Below are 24,863 nucleotides of genomic sequence, written 5' to 3'. Positions count from 1 at the left end.
ATAACAATCACATATCACTTTTTATTTTGGCTGTACGTTTTGCACAAAGAGTCTAATTCTTAATTTTTGGTATCTAAAAATGTAATATTGACCAGTCATAATTACGTTTGAAAGACCTTAAATTGTAATTACAGATGTGCGACCTGTCAAATGACAGATCTGGTGACGTCATTTGAAATATGTTGAAATGAATTTTGACTCGTCAAAATGTAACTGAAGACATCTTAAATTACCTTTTAGCATAGACAAAATGTAGATCCATTTTTAGCTCTCTAGAATGTAATTACGGCTAGTCAGGATGAACTGATTTTATGTTAAAAAGGTTTGCCATACACTGGCTGCACTTTGTATTGTATTTCTGTTCATTTAGTGTTTCACATATTTTACTCTTTTCATCTTTTTTTGATTCTGCAACCTAACAGATCCCTCTTTTGTCATATTTGATAAATATGTCTTAAGTTTAATATTGTGAGAAAATCACAGTTATCTGTTTATTCAGTCAGTATTTGACACAGCTCACACAAAGTTGTTAAAATATGTGCTTTTTAAAAAAATTCTGCATAATTAAAAATTTAGTGCATCATGTTGTGGAAAGACGGTTGACCCTCTTGATATGAGAGAAGCTGAGTTTTGTAACAAAGTGGCTGCTTGGTAATTAATAAGATCTATTCGTTCACTAATCGATAACTTGCATCCCTAATAGATTATACTAGTGATTATATTGAGTGACGAAATACAACTGTTGGTTGAAAAATAACTAATGCTGTAAGTGCTCAGTTTGCACAGGTTATCATCAACTAGATGTTTTCAGATGAACCGGCTGCCTTTTACATTTTCCTCATTTCTCTCTCTTAAGAAGTTTCCTTTGCCAAAGCTCCCACATGTTTTCCAGCGAATGTAGTTCAGATCCCTTGTGTGCGCCGAGCCGACTCACTTCTTATTACTGAGGTTTTGATAGAAAACATGTGAAATATCTTTATCCAGTTCGTTTTTTTCTTTCTTTAATATGCTTTTTTTTTTTTTTTTTTTTTGAGGAGGAGAATTTTTCATTCAAAGCCGGTTTGTGTGTTTACATTAGTAGCAGTCATTTGTCTTTGAAGGAATATGCATAAAGGAAAGGGGCTCCCTGATTGCATGCGGGGTGCAGCAGAGATGATAGGCAAACTGTGCTTCTGGGCACTTTTGCTTGTGTTTATTAAAATGAAAAAATAAAAGAACTAAAGCATGCCTGTCTGAGAAGAGACACAAACTGCTTAGCAAAGCCCTAAAATTAGATTTTTCTTTCGGGTTTCTCGGCTCATGTGTCAGTAAATCAACTGACCTCTTATTGTTGGGATCAGAGGGCCAAGTGAAAGTTAATTGGTTGCCTGACTTTAAGGGCAGAATGACTCAGCGCTGCGCATGGCGCTGGTGGCGAGTTGTGAGCCGCAGAGAGCTGCGGTAATCGTTTTGGACTCTCCAGCAGCCCGTCACCCGCTAAAACGCGACCGGCAGCAGCAGAATTAATATTTCTCTGAAATGTCACCGTTTGCTATCAGCGTTGTGAACCAGCACAGCTGTGCCGTCCACCAGGTTTGCAATAACACGTCCCCCATTGCTAGAACACGAGCATGTAACCTCTGTTTGTCGTCGTCTTTTTCGTTTCAGTCGCTTTGCAGCTTCCGGAGGGCCTGCAGATGTTTGCTTGTGCCATCGCCGACATCATAGAGAGGTAAGCTGGAGGAACTAAAAAGGTGTTTTGTTTATTTATTTATTTCAGATTATTATTATTTGGGAGTGTGCGAACGAGCTGCAGGCGTAGAAGTCAAACCAGCAGCATGTAACCTTAAACTTGCCGTGGCCACTTGGTACTCATTAACAGACTGAGAGCATCATTGTAACGCCACGCCTTTGACTCAACCACCAGTTCTGCAGAAAATGAGATGTGATTAAGCTGTGTTTTTTTGGGGGGGGTGGTTTTTTTGGACGAAGAAGATACCGGAGCTCCTGTTGCTCTCAGTTGGAGTGGAGGGAAGAGTTATCATTCTTGTTAATTACATCCACGTTGGCCCTAATGCATCAAACAGACTTCATTTTATTTTATTAAATTTTTTTTATTTCTCTACTGAACTAAGGAGGATTTTTGATTAAACATCTTGTAGCTTCTACAAGTATCTTAGTTTTTTATATTTCGATATTTTGTTGGAATTGCATGTGATTCTGCAAATGTTTCACTATGGCCTTTTTTATACAATACTGTAAATACATAAAATATGCAAGTAAACAGATAATTGAACTCCTTATTCAAATAAAAGCCATTTTGTTGACAAAAACACAACACTAAAATATTCCTTTACTCAGCAAAGGATTAATCTGCATCTGAAAAAAAAATACTTGTAATATCATCATGTGAAAAGCTCAGCCCTTTGTACTTGACTTAGCATCAAGGCAGTGATAATGCTGATCTGGTGATTATTATTTGGATTGACTGATTAATAATTGGACATCAAATTGTGCTTAGTTGGAGATTTTTTTTTACAATATTTGAACTGGTTGAAGCTAGAACTATGCCACTTCAGGAGTTCTGGGTTGAGCATATTTACAGACAAATAAGTTGTTTTTTTTTTTTTGTTTTTTTGTACCCCTCCAGGGGGTCTTTTGTGGGCTCTAGTGTCCCTTTTACGAAAGTAGGCTGACAGGAAACAGGGAAGGAGAGGGGGGAAGACATGCAGCAAATGTCGTCGGGTCCGGGAGTCGAACTCGCGACAGCCGCGTCGAGGACTCAAGGCCTCCAAATACGGGTCGCGCTAACCGCTACGCCACCACGGCACGCCCCTAAGTTGTTTTTTTTATCTTAAATGCAAAATGTTCGGTATATACAATGGGTCAATACAGCCAATGCTGCAATGGAATGGTTTGGATCAAAGCATGTTTATATGTTAAAGTGGTCCAGTCCATACCTAAAATCTAATTTAGAATAGGTGTCACGAGTTGAAAACATCGATTTCCACAGATTGACAAAACTTTCTATTACCACTTGTGGAAACTCATCAACTCATGATCCACGTTTTAGTGTTTCTGTTTAGTGAAACATTTTGAAAACCATATCTCATTTTCGCTTCACACCACAATCACGTGTTCATCTGTCACATAAAATCCCGATAAAACACGCTGAAGTTTCCAGTTGTAATGTGACAAAAATGCGGGGAAACGGGACACGGATGCTTTCGCTCCGCGCCGCAATGGTCCGCCGTATCTGAACTCTGGTTCTGGCTGGTCTCCAGTAAATTAGATTTTGTTTTGTAGTGCTTATAAAAAAAGACACATTTCAAAACACATTTGAGCAAGTGGGCCATAATGTACTTAAAACATCTTTTTTTTTCTCTCTTTCTGTTTTGCTCTCCCCCTGCTTGCTGTTACTGCGGTCTCATTTTGCTCTCAACTTGCCCTTGTTTCCCCAGGAGCTGTGCCTGTCATGTGTTCTCTTAAAGAAAATGGGTGCTATCATTAAACACTTAGCGTGGATTCCTTACTGTGTTCGTCGATTGAAACCCGATTACAAAATAGACAAGATGAACGATAGAGTGCTGGGAGCTCCTATAAACTTTTCAGGGCGAGTGAGGTATTTGATTTCATGCAGGAAGCTTAGATCACATCAGTTTTAGTGTGTTAAGTTTGTTCTTGATTACACGGGCTTTATATTACGATGCCTTGCTGCACTTATTTAAAATATAAATAGTAAGGCCGCACACTTGCTAAGTGTTGAGCTTTGTCTTTCTGTCTCTACATTTTTATACATCATCTCTTACACCGTAATGCTGTTTATCTTTACTGCTCCTCTGTGAGGCGTCTGCTGTTTCTCTATCTCCTGTTCGACTTACAGTCAGTTCTGCTTCTTTAACACAAACCAGATAGAGTGCAGTTTTGATGATAGACTCCGGTCTTATCAGCTCTGCTGCTATCAGACTGAGAGCTGCCAATATGTGCTGCGGCGCGCTCAGACCGCACATCTGTGCAGTCCACATTGACGCTACGTGTTTGGACGTCCATCACGGAACGCCGCTAAATCGGCCTCATCTCCTCTAATGAGAGCAATTAGCGGACACTAATTGCTTTTCTGACTTCCTTTATAGCTCGTCTTTTATCATTTGTCTCTCGATGTTTTTCGCCTTCTCGTCGCCATCTGCATGATTTTTCCTCCACACTGCAAAGCAGAAAATATCTTTCTCGCATAGTTTTCGTTTTGATCTGCTGGATTACTGATGCTTTTTTTATTTCTTAATAAAGATCAGAGCAGGCACAAAGTAAGCAGGTTTTCTAATGTTTAAAAGTTAACTTAAATTATTATAATTTTTTTTTTCTTAAGAGAACAGATGGTTCAAACTGGAGGTGTACCAATCAGATACTAATATCTGTATTGGTCCCGATATAAAAAAAAATTCTACATTAGGTGCCGGTGACAATGTGGCTGATCTATAAAGGCAGATCTGTTCAGTCTAATTCTATGCTTTGTGCTCTGGGTGACGTCATCCTTTATTTTTTTTATTTCACATTATATCATCCCTTTCCTGGAATAATGTGATAAGTTATTTTTTGTCAAAAGGGATTTTGGCCAAAAAAAACAAACAAAAAAAACAACTAAATCATCATTTCTTTCTTTTCAAAATATGTTTTAGGCAAAAAAAAAATTCACTTTGGGCAAAAATGACTTGGGTCATTATTTTAGGAAGCTTATGATATATTAGAATTTCTAATTTCAGTTTCTGAACCATTTAGAAGAATATTAGTTTTATTTTTACATGTTTATCAAAGGTAGTCAACCTATTGTTTTTGTCGGTATCAATTTCTTTATTACTTATTTCACATTGGCTGTTCTACTCCTACTTGCACTGACTGAACAAATTAATGTTGTTGTCTTTACATCTTAGACCAAGCTTGTGAAGCTACTGGTGTATTTATGTATGCTGGTGAAAAGTTATCGAATAAATTTGTAATTCAGTACATTTATTCAAAAAAAGAAACATTTTAAGTCCATTTAGCAGAGTTTTTTCTGTATCCGATCATATCGGCCGATACTAAACCTCAGATATCTGCATTAGTATCAGAATTGAAAAAGGGGATTAGTTCATCTCTAGTTCAAATCACTCTTTAAAAGCCCCAAATTAAGTCATGTTTTGGTTGAATAACCATAAACAACTTACATTAGCTTTATTTTACATTTGAATAAATTCACCCTTACTGTTTTTTTTTAAAGCTTTTTAGCTGATTTTGTCATGGTTTATCCAACTAGAAGTGTCTGTATCCTTGCCTGTGCTAGCTTTTGCCTCCCAGTTGTGTGGTCCTTGATTTCTATGTAAAGATAAAGCCCTAACTTTTTAAAGAGGAACCTAAACCAACCTTGTTTTTCTGCCTACTTTAGCTCATACTATATATAATCTCTTAAGTTGTGCCCTTGGAGTGAGGATAGCCTTGATAACAATCTCGGCATGGCACATGAGATTTAGCAGATCCTTTCAGTGGATTAACCCATAGGTGAAAGTTTTCTGCTTCTGGATGTTTAATTTGACACCCTACCTCTCCCACCCTCCCACCTCCACCAATAAAGATTGCTTACTGTTCTGCTGCGCTGCCGTGGAGCTGTTGCTTTTCACGTTAAAACTAAAAAAAGATCACAGGACGGAATATTTAGAAGCATCTATGCAGCAAAAAAAAATGTAGCATGTTGGCAGAACTTAGCGCTGACCTTGTCTCACCTGCAGATGTTTAGTGTTACTAGAAGTCAAAATAGCATCATATGTTGGACCCATTTGTCATCCCTATTACCAACCCCTGTTACATGGACCGGGCCGAGATCCATATTGAAATTAGGATGAAAAGCTTAAGCTGCACCAATAGTTAGGACCTTCAGCTGGATGGATTGCAAAGTCTTAATGAGGACTGGCTCTAGTGAATCATGATGTGCTTCGGCCAAAACGTGTAACGTTTTATATATGCACGTTTACAATAGATAATAATGTAACAATAATATCTATTTAGTTGTTTTGGCATATTTTTGCTCAGTATTTGAACTAGGAAAAAATATGCTTAAAAGGATGATCTCTCAAACTGTTATACTTAAATACAGTGTAGCACTGTAGGAAAAAAAAAACAAAATAGAAAAAAAAGAGAGGCAAGAATCACAACTAGCAACAAATGACATAAATTAAAGAACTCATTGATGCTCATTAGAGCAGTGATCTGTTTGTTCCAATGCTCAGCCTCTTTTATCTGATTCTCTTTGTGCCAATTTATATAATTCAGTCCGCTGCCTGTGGTGACAATGTCATATGGGTTCAAAGATTAGTTTAGAGTCAGCTCTCACAGGCGAATGAGAGAGGAAACTTTCTAATCAAAACCAATAATGCTGTGTAGGCTGCCAGTAATGTGTGTGCTGGTAACTGCACCATTATATTTTATTGTGTGTTTCCCATTGCCTTGTTCTAGGTTTGAAAGGTACTTTTATAAGCTAGAAGCAAAATTTACTGAGAGAATCTCTGCCTGCAAAGAAATATAAATGCCCTGGCTAATAACTCTCCCTTTCAGATATTCAGTACATGTCATAAAGTTCTCCAAGGCCCTTCTATAGCTGATGCCATCTCATGATTATTGGGGTGTGATAAGCATCATTAAAGGGCTTTTATTTGACTTTGTTTTCCAGAACAGTACAACAGATTCTACAGTCTAGCACAGCTTAAAACGTTTGCAGGTTAGGACGGCACTGTAGGATGGTAAAAACCAGCCCCTTGTTCTACGCTTTGCTCCGTACAGAGGGTCTGGGCTTTCAGCTACTAAAAATGATTGCTTCCTGGACGTTTTAAACTTTACAGCTTTACTGCTGTTGATAAAACTACAGGCAGACTGCAATTCTACAATTGCACAGAAAGTTGACGTCACAACTTCTCCTTCTGTCTGTTGATTGGCCCGGCAGAGATTCTGCTTGAAGAATCTAGCTCAACGGGAGAAATCCCAGGAGTAGCACAAAAGGCAGACTAAAATCGAGTGGAATTGTGTAGGAAAGCTATGGTCAGGCTAGCTGCGCAGTATCATGAACACATGCAATTTGCAATAATATTGTAAAAATGTATCAATACTGGTACAACAGCTGGTAAAAGAAGAAAATATAATTAACAAGTTACTTCTGAATTATCGATAAAATTGAATTGCTGGACACTTAACACTCCGGATAGCTGCAGTAAATGTGTGTGGAACTGCCCAAAATTACAGCAGGGTTGGAAATCAGTCAAGACTGTTGGTGTAAATGTATCTGTTGAGGAAAAAATGCCCTTGTTGGGTTGATATACACATAACTCTGTTTTTAGCCCCATTTTGTTAATGTTCAGAACTTTTGTCAGCTGTGGTTGAACTGTTAAGGTGCTTTATAGATAAATTATTATGTTATGCCTAGACCAGGCCTAGTAAGCACATGAGTTTTTGTCCAAAACCACAAGCATTAGGACAGAAATACTTAATGGGAAATGTTGCTTTTATTAGTGGAGCAGCTATTTATTAGATTTAAAAGGCAATTACGTTTTCACGCTCTTGTAAGTGTGATGAAGGAGCAAAACGATGAAGATAACTTCACTATGCCATCACTGTATTGTACACAATACTTGGCAGCAGTAGCTTTCCCAGCATTGGAATACTTTGAACTTATAAAATGTGAGTGAGAAAAACGAAGAAAGATGTATGAGTAATGCATTTGTTCAAATCCATATTTGATGTACAAGCTTGTACAGTCACCAAAAATAATCATTCTTAATCAGATCTTCAGCCTTTCCAATAGATAAAACCTACAGATAAATAGAAAATCCGAGGGTGCTTTGTTGAAAATAGGTCTAAAGATATAACAGTGACTGAGCCTACGCGTTGATTGAGATGGCCAATAATCCATGGCATTTATTTCATGGCATGAGTCATTGATCTGTGGTTTGGAACAACCACAAAGTTACATGTGTAACATTTAAAGAACCTCTGCAAATTATGAAGACTCATGACGAAGCTTGGACAGAGTTGGAAAAACGCACAAAAATGTATTCACCAAGTTTGTATGGAAACTGGGGTGACACTTTATTTGAAGGTGTGTGCATAAGACTGTCATGACAGTGTCATAAACATCACATAACACCTGCTATGAACATGTAGGAGTCTTTATGAATGTTTACGACTGTCGTCATGAAGTGTCATTCGGTAAATAGTGACACTTTCAATGCGAAGTTGCACTGAAAGTTCCATTAAAAGTCAATTAAAAGTGTCAACTATGCATTATTTGACCAATAATGTTCCTTTTAATGCAAATTTCTATGAAAATGTTCATAAAAAGTCAATTAAAATTAAAAATGTTATTTACCAAATGAAACTTCATGACAATAATCAGAAGCATTCATGAAGACTCCATGTTTATAACAGGTGTTATGTCATGTTTATGACACTGTCATGTCAGTCTTATGCACATCCCTTATCAAAAAAAATACATTTAGGTAATTTTTTTTTGCTGTATCGTCAGACTCTATTCCCCATGTGACAAGCATATTATGAATTGACTTTGGCCCTCCATTTTATGTTAGAACCAGTTACTCGCAAGGTCACTGGGGATGTTTAAGTTGACCTGGTAGACCTGTTACCGCGGGAACCAGATTTCAGATAAGTTCCAGGTTGGTAGATAGAAAACCAAAAATCAGGTGCAATGGACAGAAATTTTTATACTAACAGCTTACGACTTTCCCTTCAGGTATCCGAGAGAGAATTTTCTAATTAAGATAAGAAGTTCAGCATGGCATCAATATCTCAAATTTAAAAAAACATTTGTGACATGTGAGTTAGTCACAATAACAAATTGTGCAGGACGATAAATTATCCCTGTATTTATTGCAATAAATGATAATATTGTTGTTTTGAGACCATTTTCAAGTAATATATTGATTGAGGGATAATAATGCCCTCTCAAACACAAATACAATTTTGTAGAGAACACCACACTGGAACTGAAAGATGTCTAAAATGTCCAAAATTAAGCTCATAAACCAATAACGATAAACTAAACAGAACTAAAACCACACACAACCAAGACCATAATCAAAATGAATTTAAGTTTCTGCAAACAAAATTTCCCTTCAAAAAATAATCATCAGAATGGAAATTATTGAGTTCACTTTAATGTGTCATGAAATTAATTGCGTGTTGTGACAACCTTACATGTGAGAATTATATGTTCAATGATTCTGCTGGTTTGGATTTGGTATCTGTAAAACTGTCTGGGAATTGCTGGGTTGACAGGGTTATTCAGTCAAAAGGGTGATTGAAAACCGTCCCTCTGAGACCCCCACTGTCATACCGTACCTGTTTTCCATCCGTCTTCATCATGCCAAGCCTTGGTGACTGCCAAAATAACCCCCTAAATGGCTCAAATAAAAGCTATGTCAAGTGCTGTGTGTTGGTAAATCCAGAAACAATATAAGCACACAACTCCCCACATCCCCAAGACATCTCTACTTCCTAGCTGTCGACATCCATCAGAATAGATTCCCTTCTGCACAGCAGGTTGAATCATTTCAGTGAGAGCAGCAGCAGCCACAGCCCACAGCCTCCCGGGGTAAATGTCAAGTCTAGCATTAGGAAGAAGCCTCGCAGGAGACTCCGACGCATTCTTTCCCTCACGTTGTCTCGTTCTCCATGGCTGAGCAAGAGCAACAGGTCTGGCAAATGAGCGAGTGAATGATCGTACACACGTTTCCCCAAACTTGCGTTCGGCTCTCGCCTGTGCTGGCTCTTTAGCTAATTGAGATGCTTATTAGTACTCCTGTATGAGCTTCAAGTTCACCCATAGAAGGTTGTATTTTCTAATGATGGTTTCTCCAGACAGCCGTTTTCCTACTGCCCACTTAAAACTTTCCTGAAGAAGGATCTCAACAGGTTCCAGCAAACCCCAGTGAAAACTTGTCAGCTTCTGTGAGGCTGTTCCCGTGGTTTGTGACATCTTCTTTAGAGAAATACAGTGACAGGACTGATGGCATATATTTCAGTGGAAAAGTTTATCACTTTCCCCAGTGCCACTTTTCATCTGTTCTATTTGGAATCTTAAATTCCTTCTTTCGTTTAGTAGGAAGTGGGCGCCTAAGGGTGCATTTATACCAGCACGCCAGCCCTGTTTAGTCCACTACTCTTAACTGTCACCCTCAAAATACTTAGATCTAAGTCAATGGGTTAAGAGATTAATCCAACTCTGGTTTGTTTGTCTAGAAAGTCAAGTTCGTTTGACATATGAGAATGCAAGCGGACCAGAGACCGATCCAAAAGCAGGAAGCAAACAATAGTGCAGGGCATTCTGGGTAAATACAGCCAAAACCTCAAGAGAGTCTAGCAGTAGAGGGAGAAATAGCTTGTGGTCTTTTACCTAGGATGAAAGAGAAATCCAAAACCACGAAAATGGTTGCAATCCATTTTTGTTCACATTTCGTGAAGACGGAAGTTATGCTCATGTCTTCTTCAGAGGTTTTTGTGTCGTTTTCTTCAGTACAGCGCCACCACAGGCGAGGGTGTGAAGACATTTTTTAATTGGTTTGATTTGTTTGACTCTGTTCAGTTGCAACTTAAGTCCCCAATCGAACCGACTCTATCAGACTATCAGGTGTGAAAACACCCAAAGTTTTTCTACTCCTTTCACATCTCTGTTGTGTTCCTACTTAGTTTGAACACAGCAAAGACCAAAGGAGGCATTTAAGAATGAAACTGAAGCCTGTCAACACGACCACGACCCGGAGATGAAAGTGAATCAGCCACACTAATCTCCATCCTCATCTCCCGGACAAAGACTTACAGGATCACAAAAATATCCACCAGTCTCACCTTTGCGAAACGTAATCACATCACATCATGCCCTGGCAGACCTGAAATTCTGGTAGGTGCTGACACTGTGTAATATGATACCTTGGAAAATAGCACCTCTGAAATTGTCCCTGCTGTTGTGAAAAGTACAATTGATTCTTTCCACAGATACAGAAAGACAGGGTGGCCACTTTGGTTGTAACTTGCATAAAAGTTAATGCTTGGGTTTGGATTCGTAGTTTAAAGTACAATATGAATAATTATTGGCTTTTTAGAAATATTAGATACTTAAGCTTTTACATCATGCTGGATTCTCTTTGTTTGCCACATTTCGGCAACATGGAAGAAGGATATGCAAAGTTATTCCTTCTGTCCTCATCTGTTCTTCCTCCAACATAATCACTCTGACCCACCATAATCACTCTTCTTTTGGGTGACACAGTGCCTGGCACATCTGCTTGTAATTTCACAGAAAGCAGTGTAATATTAAGTTCAGGCTCCAAAAAGTCTTTTTCTTCTTCAAGAAACTAACTTTTAATCAGTCGTTCACAGAGTTGGAGATCATACCCAACTGTGGGTTATTTAGGTCTACGGGTTTATCTGCACAGAAACGGTTGTTTTCCAGGATGATTTTTCGAAGGTTCCTGGTAAACGTGGTATTGTTTCTAGCCCTAGTTTGTGGTCCCATGACATTGTCACAAAAATACACCAGAAACAGAGAACTGTGTGTGTAAAGTTCGCATAGCCTGGCAGTAAACACCAGCTGATTACTTTTATCAAAGTATACCAGAGTTATAAGTTACAGTTTCAGAAATGCTGACATTATCTGTGATGCTAATTCCACAGCTTAAAGTCCTTAAATAAGCTAGCAAAGGTTCTGGAGGGACATCATTCTTTAACATCTATATGAATTACATGTTGCTACACAGTGTCAGTCTGTAGAGAAAAGACTGTTATTCTCTTGTTGACAAACCTCTCTCCCCAAATTCAGATATTGTTTTGAAAGAAACACTTCTGCTAAGAAGTGAAACTAGTGAACCATTTTATATACAAATGTTATACTTGTGTTATTCTAATAAATGCATTGGGACAAAAAGGTTGAAAGTTTTGTGCAATAAGCAATTGATAACTTGCTCTACTTTAACAGATGTTTGTTCTACAATTAGACCCAAACTTTTTATTCCACAGATTCAGATTTCTTTTAACTTTATCAACACATTTCTTCCAACTGGCAGTCATATTATGCTTTTGAGTGGTAAATATCAGGGTAAAAGCAAGGAGGCCGCCATGCTGTACGAGCCCCACCGCCAGGCTAAGCCTTTCTTGATTATGTTTTCAGAATAACTATAATAAATAAAAAAAACTTTTCTGTTTTTTTTTTAAGCCGGATTACAAGCGTCTCTGTTGCTCTGAGCGTTTCACTGGCGGAACAGATTTATTCCTAAAAGATATGTTTATAGAAGATAGGTTTATAGTTTATGCATTTAAAGCCGGACCAATCACACCGTTGGTGCCTCTGTGTGTTGCCTCGCGCGCTGCAGCAGCTGGATGTCTTAAGTTTACCTTAGCGCAGATCCCACTCGCCTCCTTTCACTCAAACTGAACACAGGCTGACCTGTATAGATATTCACATCAACCCCCTGTGAGGAATTATGTTTCTTTCCAGAGTTTTTGATCAAGGTAAGAGTTTAAAAACCCACCGCATTAGCTCTGGTTGCGCAACTCTACGTGAACAGCAGGAATAACTTGTAGTGGTGCTTTCAGAGGTGCGTTGAGTGAGTGGTGAGAATGATTTATATTTGTGGACAAAGAATTTTGTGCGGCTTTTCCATCTCAACACGCTGCCCAGCGCCCGGCTCTGTCTGCGCTAATAAAGCTGTATGTGTTCCCGGTTGGCCGGAGCATTAGTGGTTAACGAACCAGCGCTAACCTCATCATACAGGTTCAGCCCGGTGAGGAGCGTTAGCACTCACCTCGTAGTCACGCATCACTCTGGTTTTTTATATTATTTTACTCTGAACATATTCACAGTTGTTGTTGCAATAATCATCTTCCCCCCTAATATTTATTTAGTTAAATTACTCTCATTTTTTCAAGTGTAATTAGTTTTTAAACTGGACATTTTATGAAAGTGAAGGTCACATTTCTTCCCGTAATGAGACGGAGGCTGAACATTATCTGAACCACAGTATTATTTTAATCTCTCACTTCAGAGTGGATTAGTTGGCATTTTAAGAGCCTTTCTTCAAAGAAAGGCTCTTAGAATGCTGCAACAAATGTTTTCTTTCTCCTTTATTTTTGAAACACTTAGAACTGTGTCCAAAATAATCAGAAAAGATCAGTAATTTTCACTCTGCTTCGCATATTTTTGTCTGTTTTTGTCGTAGTAATGAACATTTTCTCATATGTGTTCAAAGCACATCCAGATAAACTTTCACTTTAGGACAGTGACTTATTAATTATACATAGCTCAGTTCAATAATAGATCTGGGTTGAGAAGGATGTAAAATGTTAGGTCAGGACAATAATTAGCCAAAGCGTCTGTGAAGAGAAATACAAAAGATAAGTGTGATTTTTTTCTTTTTTTTTTCTAATTTAGGAATTCTGAAAAGCATCTTAAAGAGTTAGGAAAGGAGTTAAAAAAATAAGAATGGAGAGAAAATGTAAAAGTCTTGAGGGAGCAGAGCGACACATGATGAAGGAAAGCCTTAAGGATAAACGAGGGAGGGTTTATTCGTATGTGACCTCATCAATCGTGGCGAGCACAAAGGTTCTCACACCGGATATTTTTCACAGTTGACTTTTATGTCAAAAGAGATTTCTATAGGAATGCCAGCTATTGCTCCATTTCATGTATTTTTGCCGACAGAGGGACTGGTAAAATCCCAATTTAACTTACGTCCAGCATTCACCTTTTAGAAGTTTGAACCGGTTATACGTTTGGACAAGACTACAAAACACATGACTTGCTGGTACTTTATACTGATTTCAAACAACTAATGCCTTAGTTTTCTGGTTTGTCTGTTTTTTTATGTCCATTTAAGCTCCCCTGTTAAAAATATAAAACCATTTATCAAGTACAGTCTTCTAAGACAGAACTTTTAAACTGTAGAAAGACGAATGCTTGTTGTTTTGGGTTAAAGTAATAATGTTGGATGCGTGCAGCTTGAGAACATTTTAATAATGAGCTGTCAAAAACTTATACAAACATAAATGATGTACATATTGCATTCCAGCCAGTTAAATTTCTCCCGACTTTTTTTTTTTCATTTGAATGCAGCTGCATTTTATGTTTTAAACTCTCAGTGAACCATCTTGACTTTTTGTTGGCATGATGAAAGATTAGAAGATGAAACAAAAATGTTTAGTCTTCTACCATTAAAGACATTAAAGTAGGTAATAAAAAAGCCTTAAGGCCGACATCTTTTGTTTGATGATTTGAGTTGCTATGTAAGCACCTTCCTCCCAGTAAGTTTCTAGAGAGAAAATATGACATTATGGCGTTACAGCGTTATAGATACACCTGCATTATTTTATATGCAGAGTTCATTTAAGTGTTTTCAAGGTTTCTGTTTAGAGAATTACCAAAATGATTTCTATTTTCTAAATGCCAGAGAAATTATCAAGAACATTTTTTAGAGATTTTTTTTTTTAAAACTTTTTTTGTATATTGTGTTTGAGCATTTCATTTGACAATTTGTTTGGATTGTTTCAATGGAAAGAATATTACTTTACTCATAATGACTCAATGACTCATTGATCTGTTTAATTGAAGTAAAGGTTGGCTTATTTTTAGATATTTTTTTTTAGATTAGCGTTTTGTTCTCGTATTAGTTTGTGTGAGAGACACATTTCAAAACAAAGTTTTTTTTACATTACACTGAATTGAAACTTTTTTGTTTGTTTTGTTTTTAAATTGTTTTTATGTCCAAATTGTGAAACATTTGAAAATGAACTTCAGAATGCTTGAATTTTACTGTGGGAAAAGTTTATGAACCCTGTTATTGAATGCAGAATATTTGCACTTTGAAATAGCAAAAGTTGTTAAAGAGGCAGAGGCCCAATTTCAAGGCATTAAGTTACAAAATCAAATTTCTTTTCACTCATATGTATATAGTTTAGCTTCTGTCACCACTGAAGGTAACGTAGTTACTTGATTGTGCTATAAAAAGGCACTATGTACCTGAAAAACATATAATACTGTCTCTTTAAAGAATCATTTCTTTGACAACAGTTAATTAATAGAAAGTTTTAATAGTCGCCACTCTTTTGTTCGCTTCTTACGTCTGCCTTTGTCGTGATTAATAATTGCTCACACAGAAAAGGGGATGAATTATTAATTGCACACAGTAACATTATCTTAAAGGAAGCTTTAGGCATGTTCTCCGGTGGTGGCACAGCAGCACATAATACCCCTGTTATCTCCTCTCCTTCATGCTTATCACGATCCCCGTCTAAACCCTCGCTCATCTGATAACTACTGCATCGAACTTGATTTACTTTTATGATTTTTTTTTTTCCCCAGACATCTGTGAAGATTACCGTGACTGTGTTTGCATATAGCTTTGAGATTTCATCTTTGACAGTAAAGTCAGTACAACAATGCCACTCCCTGTAGCCGTTTGCCGTATTTGCTCTTTTGTATTATTATGTAGACTTGGTTTCCGTTGTTCTAACTACACGCCGTTTTACTGTACAGCTTTGGGTTCTGCCTGGATAAAGCTATGGGGCTTTTCTATAATGACCCATTGCCCAGGCTTAGGAATAAATGGCATAGCAAATAGATGAGATACACTCAGGGAAATGCCAGTAATGATCTTGTTTTTCAGGGAGTTAAAGGATTATCTAATGGTATTACGGAAAACATCTGTGTAAGCATCATCCACTGCTCACAGCCTCGCTGTTGTCTCATTTTGCTGGCAGATGTTCAACGGCTGCAGGTTGACAGTCACTTTTCTTTTGTTTAATTCAAATCTTCTTTGTGGATTAGCAAACCAATGATTCCTATGTGGAAAACATGACAAGAAGAAGAAGTTAAATTGGAGGAAATAGTAAAAACCTACTGACAACAAAAGAAGGAATGTGAGATAATTTAATCCTTTTGCTCGTTGCCCCCTGCTTAGAGGATGGCAGTTGGGATATTGTCATTGTTACATGTGCATAAAGCAGATTATTGCTATCAGATTTGGTGATATTACAAACACAATGTGATCGCCCGTTTTTATTTGTTTTTTAATTCTTTTTCTTTTATCGCTGTCCCTGTGTTTGTATCTGCTTTATCCAAACACTTCCACGCGTCATAGATAATGCTCCTCATTTTCTCCTGTTTAGTTTTCAAGGTGCATATTCTCTTGTTTTCCCACCGTACACAACATCATTTATTCCGGCGGACTTTCATTTCTCTGATTTAATCTTTTTCCCCCCCCACTTACCTAAACTGAATTCATTTGGAGAAATAATGACGGTTCATCTGTGCGGAGAGATCCTACCTTTGGGAAAGGCCGTCTCTCTCTGTACCAATCTGCTTTCCCCTCCATCCAAAGCCCACTCAGATCCATACAATAGGGCTGTTGGTGGGTGTGTGGGGGAAGTGGAGGTGGGTGGGGTGGCGGTCGCTGATATCTGAAATGTAATGGAATAAAAGATGAGCTTTTGCCAGATGTGGGGAAAAAAATCACACGCATGTTTTGTGCAGAGGGGAGATGGTGGGGGGGTGATGCATCCTCATGCACTGCTGAGTGTTGGTAGACACATGGCTTGATGGGATGGAAATTGTATGTGCTCATTTGTGCAGTTTGCTCTCTGTGGCTGAACAAGAGCAGCAATGAAGCACCTGTACCCTCCCCACCCCCCAACCTCCTCCTGCTGACCTGCTTGTCTGTTTGTTGCCTGTGAAGCTAGTCTACCACTACTGTTATTGGATTTTATGCAGATGTGTTCCTGACAACACAGTCAGAAATGTTCTGTTATTTAGTGCAACCTTCCTCTGACCAATCCATTTAATGAAAATAAGCAATTCTATTGCCTCTGTTGATATATTTAGATGTGATTAGTATGTTACTTTTACTAAAAGAAATTATTTTATTTTTACATAATTGTTAGAACTGTCGTAACAGTATGAGACAGATGATCTGTGAAAATAGCAATCTCCTCCCTGAGCTATTATTGGCATCTGAGGAATAGTAGCCATCGAATTGCTTCTCCTAATGGAGAAGCAACCAATCAGAGCCAGAAGGCGGGTCTTAGCGCTGTCAGTCACACTTGTGTGTGTGCAGCTAAGTGTTCTAGTGGCGGGGAAACAACTCACTGTTCCAGGAAAACCGTTTATCCACCGTCATCAGTGGCCATGCTAGCTAGTGTTAGCATTCATGACAGGTTGCGCCTAGCTGCAGCATGCTACATAGCTTTAAGGGTGGGGTGAGCAGCGCCACACACATGCTAAGGTTAGCTCTGGTTGATTCTAGTTAGCACTGTGAGAAGGCAGAAGAGCTCAATTTATTTCAGTGTTTTTTTTCTTATACCATTCTGTCACAACATAGTGACTGTTTCAAGAAATATTTATTTTTTTATATAAAAGTAACATACCACAGTTTAATGATAAAATGGCACCACTCACATTTATCAACACACCTGGTAAAGATATTTAAAGAGCCTTCAATTTATCTTTTATTTAAGTAGCAACACATCTTGGGAACATTCAAACAATTGAAACCCAATTTCAAACATTTTTTAAGTCATGTTTGATATGTACGGCATTATTATAGTAACTGAAGATAACATAGTTACTTGATTGTGCTATTAAATGACTCTATATGTCTGGAACACATAATACCACCCTCTTAAGAAGCCCCTACTGTTTCCGACATTACCTATTCAGATCATCATCACAACAACGTTTCTCCATCCTGCTGTTTAGAACTGTTCTGGACTGAGAAGTACTTTTTATGAAAGGTTAAGTGCCAGGTGTTTGCTAGTTGCTGCTGCCACTAGTCTGAAGGAACAGAGTGAAGGAGGAGCAGGGGAGGAGTGCTCTGTATTAAATTCTTGAACAATATATACATTTTTTTCCACAGTTAGCTCAGAAATGAAACCTTAAGGTTTTTGACCAAGCAATCAAAATAATGACTTATGTATTTTACTCCTCAACCCCCTATTTGAAGTAAATATGATGAGATATGAACAGATTCTTTTGCAAAGCTATTAAAAAAAACCTCTTTTAAAATCCATTTAAAATTGGTAACTCAGCTTGATGGTGTTTCAGAGTCCAGGGCATATTATGCATGTCATATGTATATTATATTACTTTATATAGGATGAAATATTACTTCATTAACCAGGGTGATGTGATGTGGGAATGCAATCATAATTCAAGGATGATGAGGGGAAAGTTGCAGAAGTGATATATGTGGATGGATTGTTTTCAATGGTTGCACCCTCTCACCTTAATGTCTTCATATTTGTCTTCATAAATTCCAATTAGTTGTGCCGCATAATACATATTGAGCATCTCCTGCAATTTGGTAGCTTGAAGGAAATGTTAAATAGACTAATCTCTACTTCATAATGTATGTCCCACAGTGCCCTGTTCTATAGGGCCGTTACCACCTAATCTTCTTGCTTATTCTCAGTGGCTCTTGTTACAGCTGTTTACTTGGATATTTATATTTTCAGTTATGAGTAAAACTGAGTTTGCGATCAGAGTTGGTTGTTTTTCCGGTTTGATTTGTTAAATCTCCATGAGGGGAACTGTTAAAGAATGTCGGGGTGAAAATTTCCAAAAATGGTTAGAGGTTTATGATATGATGATATCAGTCATTTGACACAAGAAATTAAGGTGGGAGGACTGTTAGGATTTTTTTTTTATTTCACATCAAACTAACTTCTATTTTTCTACTTTTCTCTTCTAAAGCTTTTACAGTGATTTAATAAAATAACTCTTACCGTTTAAGTGTAAAGGGAGCGCCTCTGGTAGCTCAACACAACGTAATTGTGAGCTAGTAAAATTAACATTGGGTGATCATTACCAATAGACAATACGTCTATGATTGTATTGTCAATATAGACAATACAATCTATATTGTCTATATTGGACAATATAGACAATATTGGTGAGTACCAATATATTGGTACCAGAATACCAATATATTGGTATTCACAGAATATATCAAAATTCTAATTAAAATCAGCTTTTAATTAAGAGAAAAATATGTCCTCAATGATTCATATATATTTTGGTCTCTCTACTGATGAAGTTTGAAAACTTGCCTATAGAAACAGCCATCTTCAGATGAAGATAAAATTCTCTTTTTGTTATACTTGGATCCTGAGAAGTGTAAGTTCACTCTATGACAAGCTGACACTGTAGACGTCCATTTCACATTAAAATGGAATCAACTAAGGAATTTGAGAAATGAAGTCAAAAGTGAGAGACAACCAGCCTCGTTCTTCCCTATTCCACCAACACCTTTGACTTAAATAAAATTGCATTTTCAATCCTGGTTTTTATTTTTATGGTTTAAATGAACACACTACCTCTCTGAGATAAAACCATTATTATTATTGGTTTTATTTTGTCGCTTTCCTCAAGTCTTGTGTCATAAATCCGATAAAATCCTTCCACTTATCTTCTTTCTTTCCTGAATTTACCGCCTGGCAGCTTTTCACATGCTTAACTCTGCCAACTACGATGATGAAAAGAGAGACTATGATCCCGATGTTTGAGCAAATTTTCATGAAACCGCAAATACCAATGAGTTTTGACTAAACATCTCAACACTGATAATCAAATAGTTTTTAAGCTTTCTTTCCCCTTTACTCCAACTATCATAACTTTGGAGAAGCCTTATGAAAAAAAATGTTTTTGTGCTGTTTTTACTAACAGAAACTTAAAAGAAAACTCGATGAGTTCTCTCTTAGAAAAGAGAAAAACCTCTTTGAAGAAGAGACGGTCAAACGAGTACGGCTGTGTTGATCTTACAGAAACTTGCGACACAACTTGTGTCAGTGCAGGAGCAAAAACGGGGACAAATTAGATTGACCGTCATGTATTTAGTTTGTCAGGTCCTCTGCATTCAGAGACAGTCTTCACACTCGGCTAGGGCAATGAGGGAGCATTAAGCAGCGCGTCCGCAGGGTTGTAAAAGGTATTAAATTAAATTAGTCAAAATTAAGACCATTAAAAAGTAATAAATGCCAACTGATGAGGGATGAATTTTTTAGCAGCGACCCAACTAATTTTATGTTTGAGTAGGTTTTGAGCTATGTCGATGTTGTCACGACATCGGCCGGTGTGCGTTCGCGCCTCAGTCGCCATGTTTGCTCTGAACGGTAAATAATCATCAGCTCATTTGGGTGGCAGATCAGGTGAAACACGAGAGGATGATGAGGCAGCGAAGGTGAATGGCGTGAGTGAAGATTACCAATGAGAACGAATACAACAAAAGCAAGAGTGAGACTACTAACATAAGAGAAACTAAACGGGACATAACAATAAACCAAAAAATGCTAAACTATATGGAAGTACACAAAGAACAAAATGCAAACAGAAACTAAATACGAAGGAATCTTCTTCTTTTGACCAATAATTAATACAAAGGACTGGACAGAATATGGCAGGACGTGAACTAGATTATTTATTTATTTTTTTCAGAAAAAAGGTAAGATAATATTACTAAAGTACCTTGTGCTTGTTTAAGCTAGACCTAATACTGAAAAGAAACATATTTCTATGCTAACAGTAACTTCTTTATGGTTTTGAGGAGCTTTGATCTTATATCTTTTTCAGTTTTATTTTTTTATATTCACATTATCACTAATCTTTTACTTTTTAATTAGTTCAGTTCGCTAAGCCATGTTAGTGTCACTTACAGTTACTACTTATACCTTTTATGATAATTGTGTTGTAGTTTCCTGGTTTTGTATTTGTATCATTTAATTTTTTTTGTACTAATAGACAAAATTTATGCAAAGTCATGTTAACTTTGTTTGTATAGTCTTTTTTTTAATTTATTTTTTTTTATCAAGACAGATTGAGCATCATCCAGGGACAACAGATGAAAAATGACTAAGTCTGGCCCATCTACAGAAATGTTAATTATTGGGCATTGTCACCACCAAATAAATCCCATGTTCATAAACAGTATAAAGACAAAAGGCAATTGATTATAGTTTATCACGGAAAGTATTTTGAGTATTTTTAAAGTCCCTTTGTAGGATTTTAAAGAAAGCGTTGTAAATTAGCACTTCTGCTACAAACATTACGGTTTATTCCTTAAGAAGAACCTTTGTGTTATTCTGTCTTCTATTTTCTTCCATGTTCTTAGTGAGCATCTCGTAGTGCAGTTGTTATGGTCCTTGAAAAGGTATTTGACTGGATTTCCCACAAACTAATCTGACATGCACCCAGCTCACACGGTGTGTTGAAAGGGTTTGTTTGTTGGACATTTATCTTCTTTTTTGATTCCATAAGCGTCACACAGTTGAAACCTGAAATCTTTCTTCCATTCTCCATCTCTGTTGGTGTTCACCAGGGGTGGGCTCAATCACCTCTTCTTCTTATTCTCTGCATGAATACAGCGAGAGTAGACGTCCAAGCAGCATCACACCCATTGATGGTGTTAGAGTAACACCATGGCTATAACTCCTAATGTCAAACTCAACAGTGGGATAAAATAAAAAATAGGGAGAGAACAGCTGTAAAAGCAATAATAATAAAAAACAAGATCTGAAAGTGGGTGCCAGGGCAGAAACCAATTTATCCAGCAGTAACTTAGTTTTGGTTTTTGCTGATGATAGGACATTCCAACTTCTTCTAGTGTCTTCGTATAAACTTAATAACTTTATTAAAGGCAAGATCCCTAGGCTGGACAACAAATAGTTGTCTTGTTTAGGCATTCATCTCCTGATTTTATTGGATCTTTGCACCTGTCCTTACTTTAGTTACTCTTTCTCTTCAAATGCCAACACCGTGTAGACTGGTAAAGACGGGCAGTGGTTAGTCTTTCTACAAACTATCAATTCTGCAATGTGGAAATCTCACTTTAACCGTCAAAATGTTATTCTGAAACGAGATTATGTCTAGAAATAAATGGTCTGACTAAAAGATAAATTAAATTAATGTGACCAATAAATGCAATTGACTCTTAGTGGAAAACATAAAATGAACATTTTTCCAACACTATGTTGCCATTGTGTTTCTCACCAAATAGACTCTTTAATCCATCTCTGCTGTCACTGTTACTGGTGTATAAAAAAACCCTATAATAACAAACAATGGTTAGCCTGGTGGGGGCGCAAGTAAAGCCTGGTGGCCCACCAGGCTTATAATGCACCAAGGAAACCCTGGAGGAAGTGGAGATTAGCCAGCAAGAGAGAAGAACTGGCACCTATGGGGAACATTTGCTAAAAAATAAAAAATAAAAGTCTTATTGAATGGGTCAATGACTCTGCCCACAGTTATTGTTGTTTTTTGTTGTTTTTTTTGTCTTGCAGCCCAGTTACAGTTCATACTCTGAGGTTTGCGGTGTTTCTAAAACTGTTTGAACATTTTTCACTTTGAATTTGTTACATTCCTGCTGTGATTAACTGAAGTATGTGCCATCAGTTATTTGCCAGATAAATCATTGCATCTGCAATATTTTCCAGCCCTGCCAGAAACAAATTTCATAAAAAGAATTACCATCTGCTTTATCTTCCTGCTTCTATCTCAAGCAATTTGAAAGTTTCATGTCTTACACAAACAGGCTTCTTAAGAGGCAAAAAAAGAAAAGAATTGTAACATCTCATATCACAAATTACTCCAACTTTAAATAAGCAAACTAGTCAGGCAGATGGTATTCTTAATTCAGTCTAATTATTTCCATCAAAAGAAGAGTGCCTTTAGTGACAGAACGTCTTTGTGCGTGCTAATGGGATGCTTCAGAGGCAGGTATGTTTTTTTTTCTTCTTTTATTTTCTTTGTCTGAGCTGTAAGGTGTTATTACCAAACAACTTTCTCTTTTATGGTGGCATCTGAAGGAATTCCTGTCAAAATCAGAAAAAAGGATCTCATCTCTGGAGGACAGAGCGGAAACATTAGCTCGCTTTGATGTTTTCTCTAGAACTGGAATGCAGCTAAGTGAAATGCTATTTATGAAAAATATATCAGCTTAACCTGTTGATACAAAAGTGATATGATCAGCTTTCAGTGAATACATAGCCTGTGTTTGTGTGGGCACATGTAAACATATTTTGCAGCCCGGTTGTTGACATGTAGTTGTGTTTGCGGCAGACACCAGTACAATTTTATTATTATTATTATTATTATTATTATTGAAAAGATTTTAATCGGAGGATAATTTCTCACACGTTTCAAATTGTATGCTAAAGAGCTAATTAACAAGGGCTGTTTCGGAGTTCACTAGCTCCTCTGACATCTTAATTAGATCTTAATGACATTTCCGCTGGAAAGGCTGAGCAGAGTACGACTGTGCAAATATACGACGTGGTACGAGAAAGCAACCGACACAACAGTTTTAGTTTTAGTGCAAACTAAAATGTCGAGATTGGGTTCTTTAGGAGTTGAAATATGTGCATATTAGTAGTGATATAGGACAGCATTCTTTATATGTGCCAATCTGTTCCATTGTATGTTTTATTTTAAAATGGAGCTATGGAAATCTGGATTTTATTAACATCCTCCTTTACCCTATCAGCCATCGTGCCGCTTTTCCTTTCTCCCAGTGAGATATGGGAGTGTGCATCGCCCAGTAATTACTGTGCCTACGTCCCAGTAGAATCGCACCTCTCATATCGGCCTCTTACTCAGATCCTTAGCATTTATTACCATAAAATGTCACCCTGGAAATAACTAGATATACTTTGCAGCGCCAGTGGAGGTAGTGTGATAATGATGTTTTTGGCAGATAGATGGCTGATTAGATACAATGATCTTCTGTAGTGCTGTGTTTTGCATTGTAGATGGCTTTTTATGGTCTGCAGTGGATTGCATCCTTCCCCCCTCTCCGGTGGGCATGCGATGTATTTTTAGCTGTAGGGTGGATGCCAATTTATTCATTTCTAAACAAAGTCAGCAGACTCCGTTGGACGAAAAACAGCAAGCCACAGCGAATGGTAAAACTTCTCCAAGCGTCCACAGACCTCTGAACCTACCCGTTACTACAACGAGCTGTTGCAAGCAAAATCCCTCCATCCAAGTTCCTGCTGGAAGGAATAAACTGCTCACCAACTATGACTAGCATTGGTTAGCTGTCAAGTTGTCATCATATTGCGCTAATTCTTAAATGTACAGATATTGTAAAAGAAAAAAGGACACAATGTTTTGCTACTAATTGTCACACTGACAACTAAATAAGAAGGTCCAAGGGTTTCACATTTCACATGTCAGTGCCAAATTTTAACTAAAAAGAAAAATAGAGGAAGGGAAGTAGGCTAGTTATGCTAGCTTGACTTTGACAATCCTAACATGTAGATGTGCTGCAGAATTCGGTGTGTTTCAGTTCAGAAAAAAAACGGGGGGACGCACACACCAACTCTCTGAAAGATCATCAGTAGAGTAGATGTTTAAATTAGCTAATCAATCACTGCTGTGTTCAGACAATTGCTTATTAATAATCGCAAAATGAATATCAAGCCTGAAAACATAACACTGTAGCGGACTGAATGTTCTGTTCTTTGTGTGGGAAATGTTTGCGTGTTTTCTGGTGTTGAATCCTGATACACTGTTGGAGCTGCTGTTTTCTAGGTGCTATGGCAACTGGTCTGTTTGTAGCATAAGGCCGACACAGAGCAATTTTTTAAAAAACAACAACAAAAAAAGAATACGAGGGGTTTTGAGTTGCTCTAAAACATCTCCAAAATTTCTGGATGTAAACAATAGCATGCAAACCATCAACATGCACCAGGTGTTGGCTCACAGTACAATCAGGCAGATGCAAACAAAGTCTGAATCTTAACATCAGAGAGGGCAATTGATTCAAACCATCAAAGGCAAATATTTATTTGCCAGACAAATTGCTAGTTCTGAT

The 24,863-nt window shown here is 37.5% G+C and overlaps 1 protein-coding gene across 1 annotated transcript in view; it reads left to right on the top strand.

Annotated features, from left to right (window-relative positions):
* Positions 1-24,863, top strand: part of dph1 (diphthamide biosynthesis 1) — a 75,481-nt gene that overhangs the window by 12,154 nt on the left and 38,464 nt on the right. The window contains exon 3 of the mRNA XM_032545866.1: positions 1,648-1,711. Coding sequence (XP_032401757.1) covers positions 1,648-1,711 — 64 coding nt within the window. The remainder of the gene's footprint in view (positions 1-1,647; positions 1,712-24,863) is intronic.

This window comes from Xiphophorus hellerii, chromosome 18, assembly GCF_003331165.1.
Source record: "Xiphophorus hellerii strain 12219 chromosome 18, Xiphophorus_hellerii-4.1, whole genome shotgun sequence".
Classification (NCBI taxonomy): Eukaryota; Metazoa; Chordata; class Actinopteri; order Cyprinodontiformes; family Poeciliidae; genus Xiphophorus; species Xiphophorus hellerii.
This window is presented reverse-complemented; position numbering and strand designations above follow the sequence as displayed.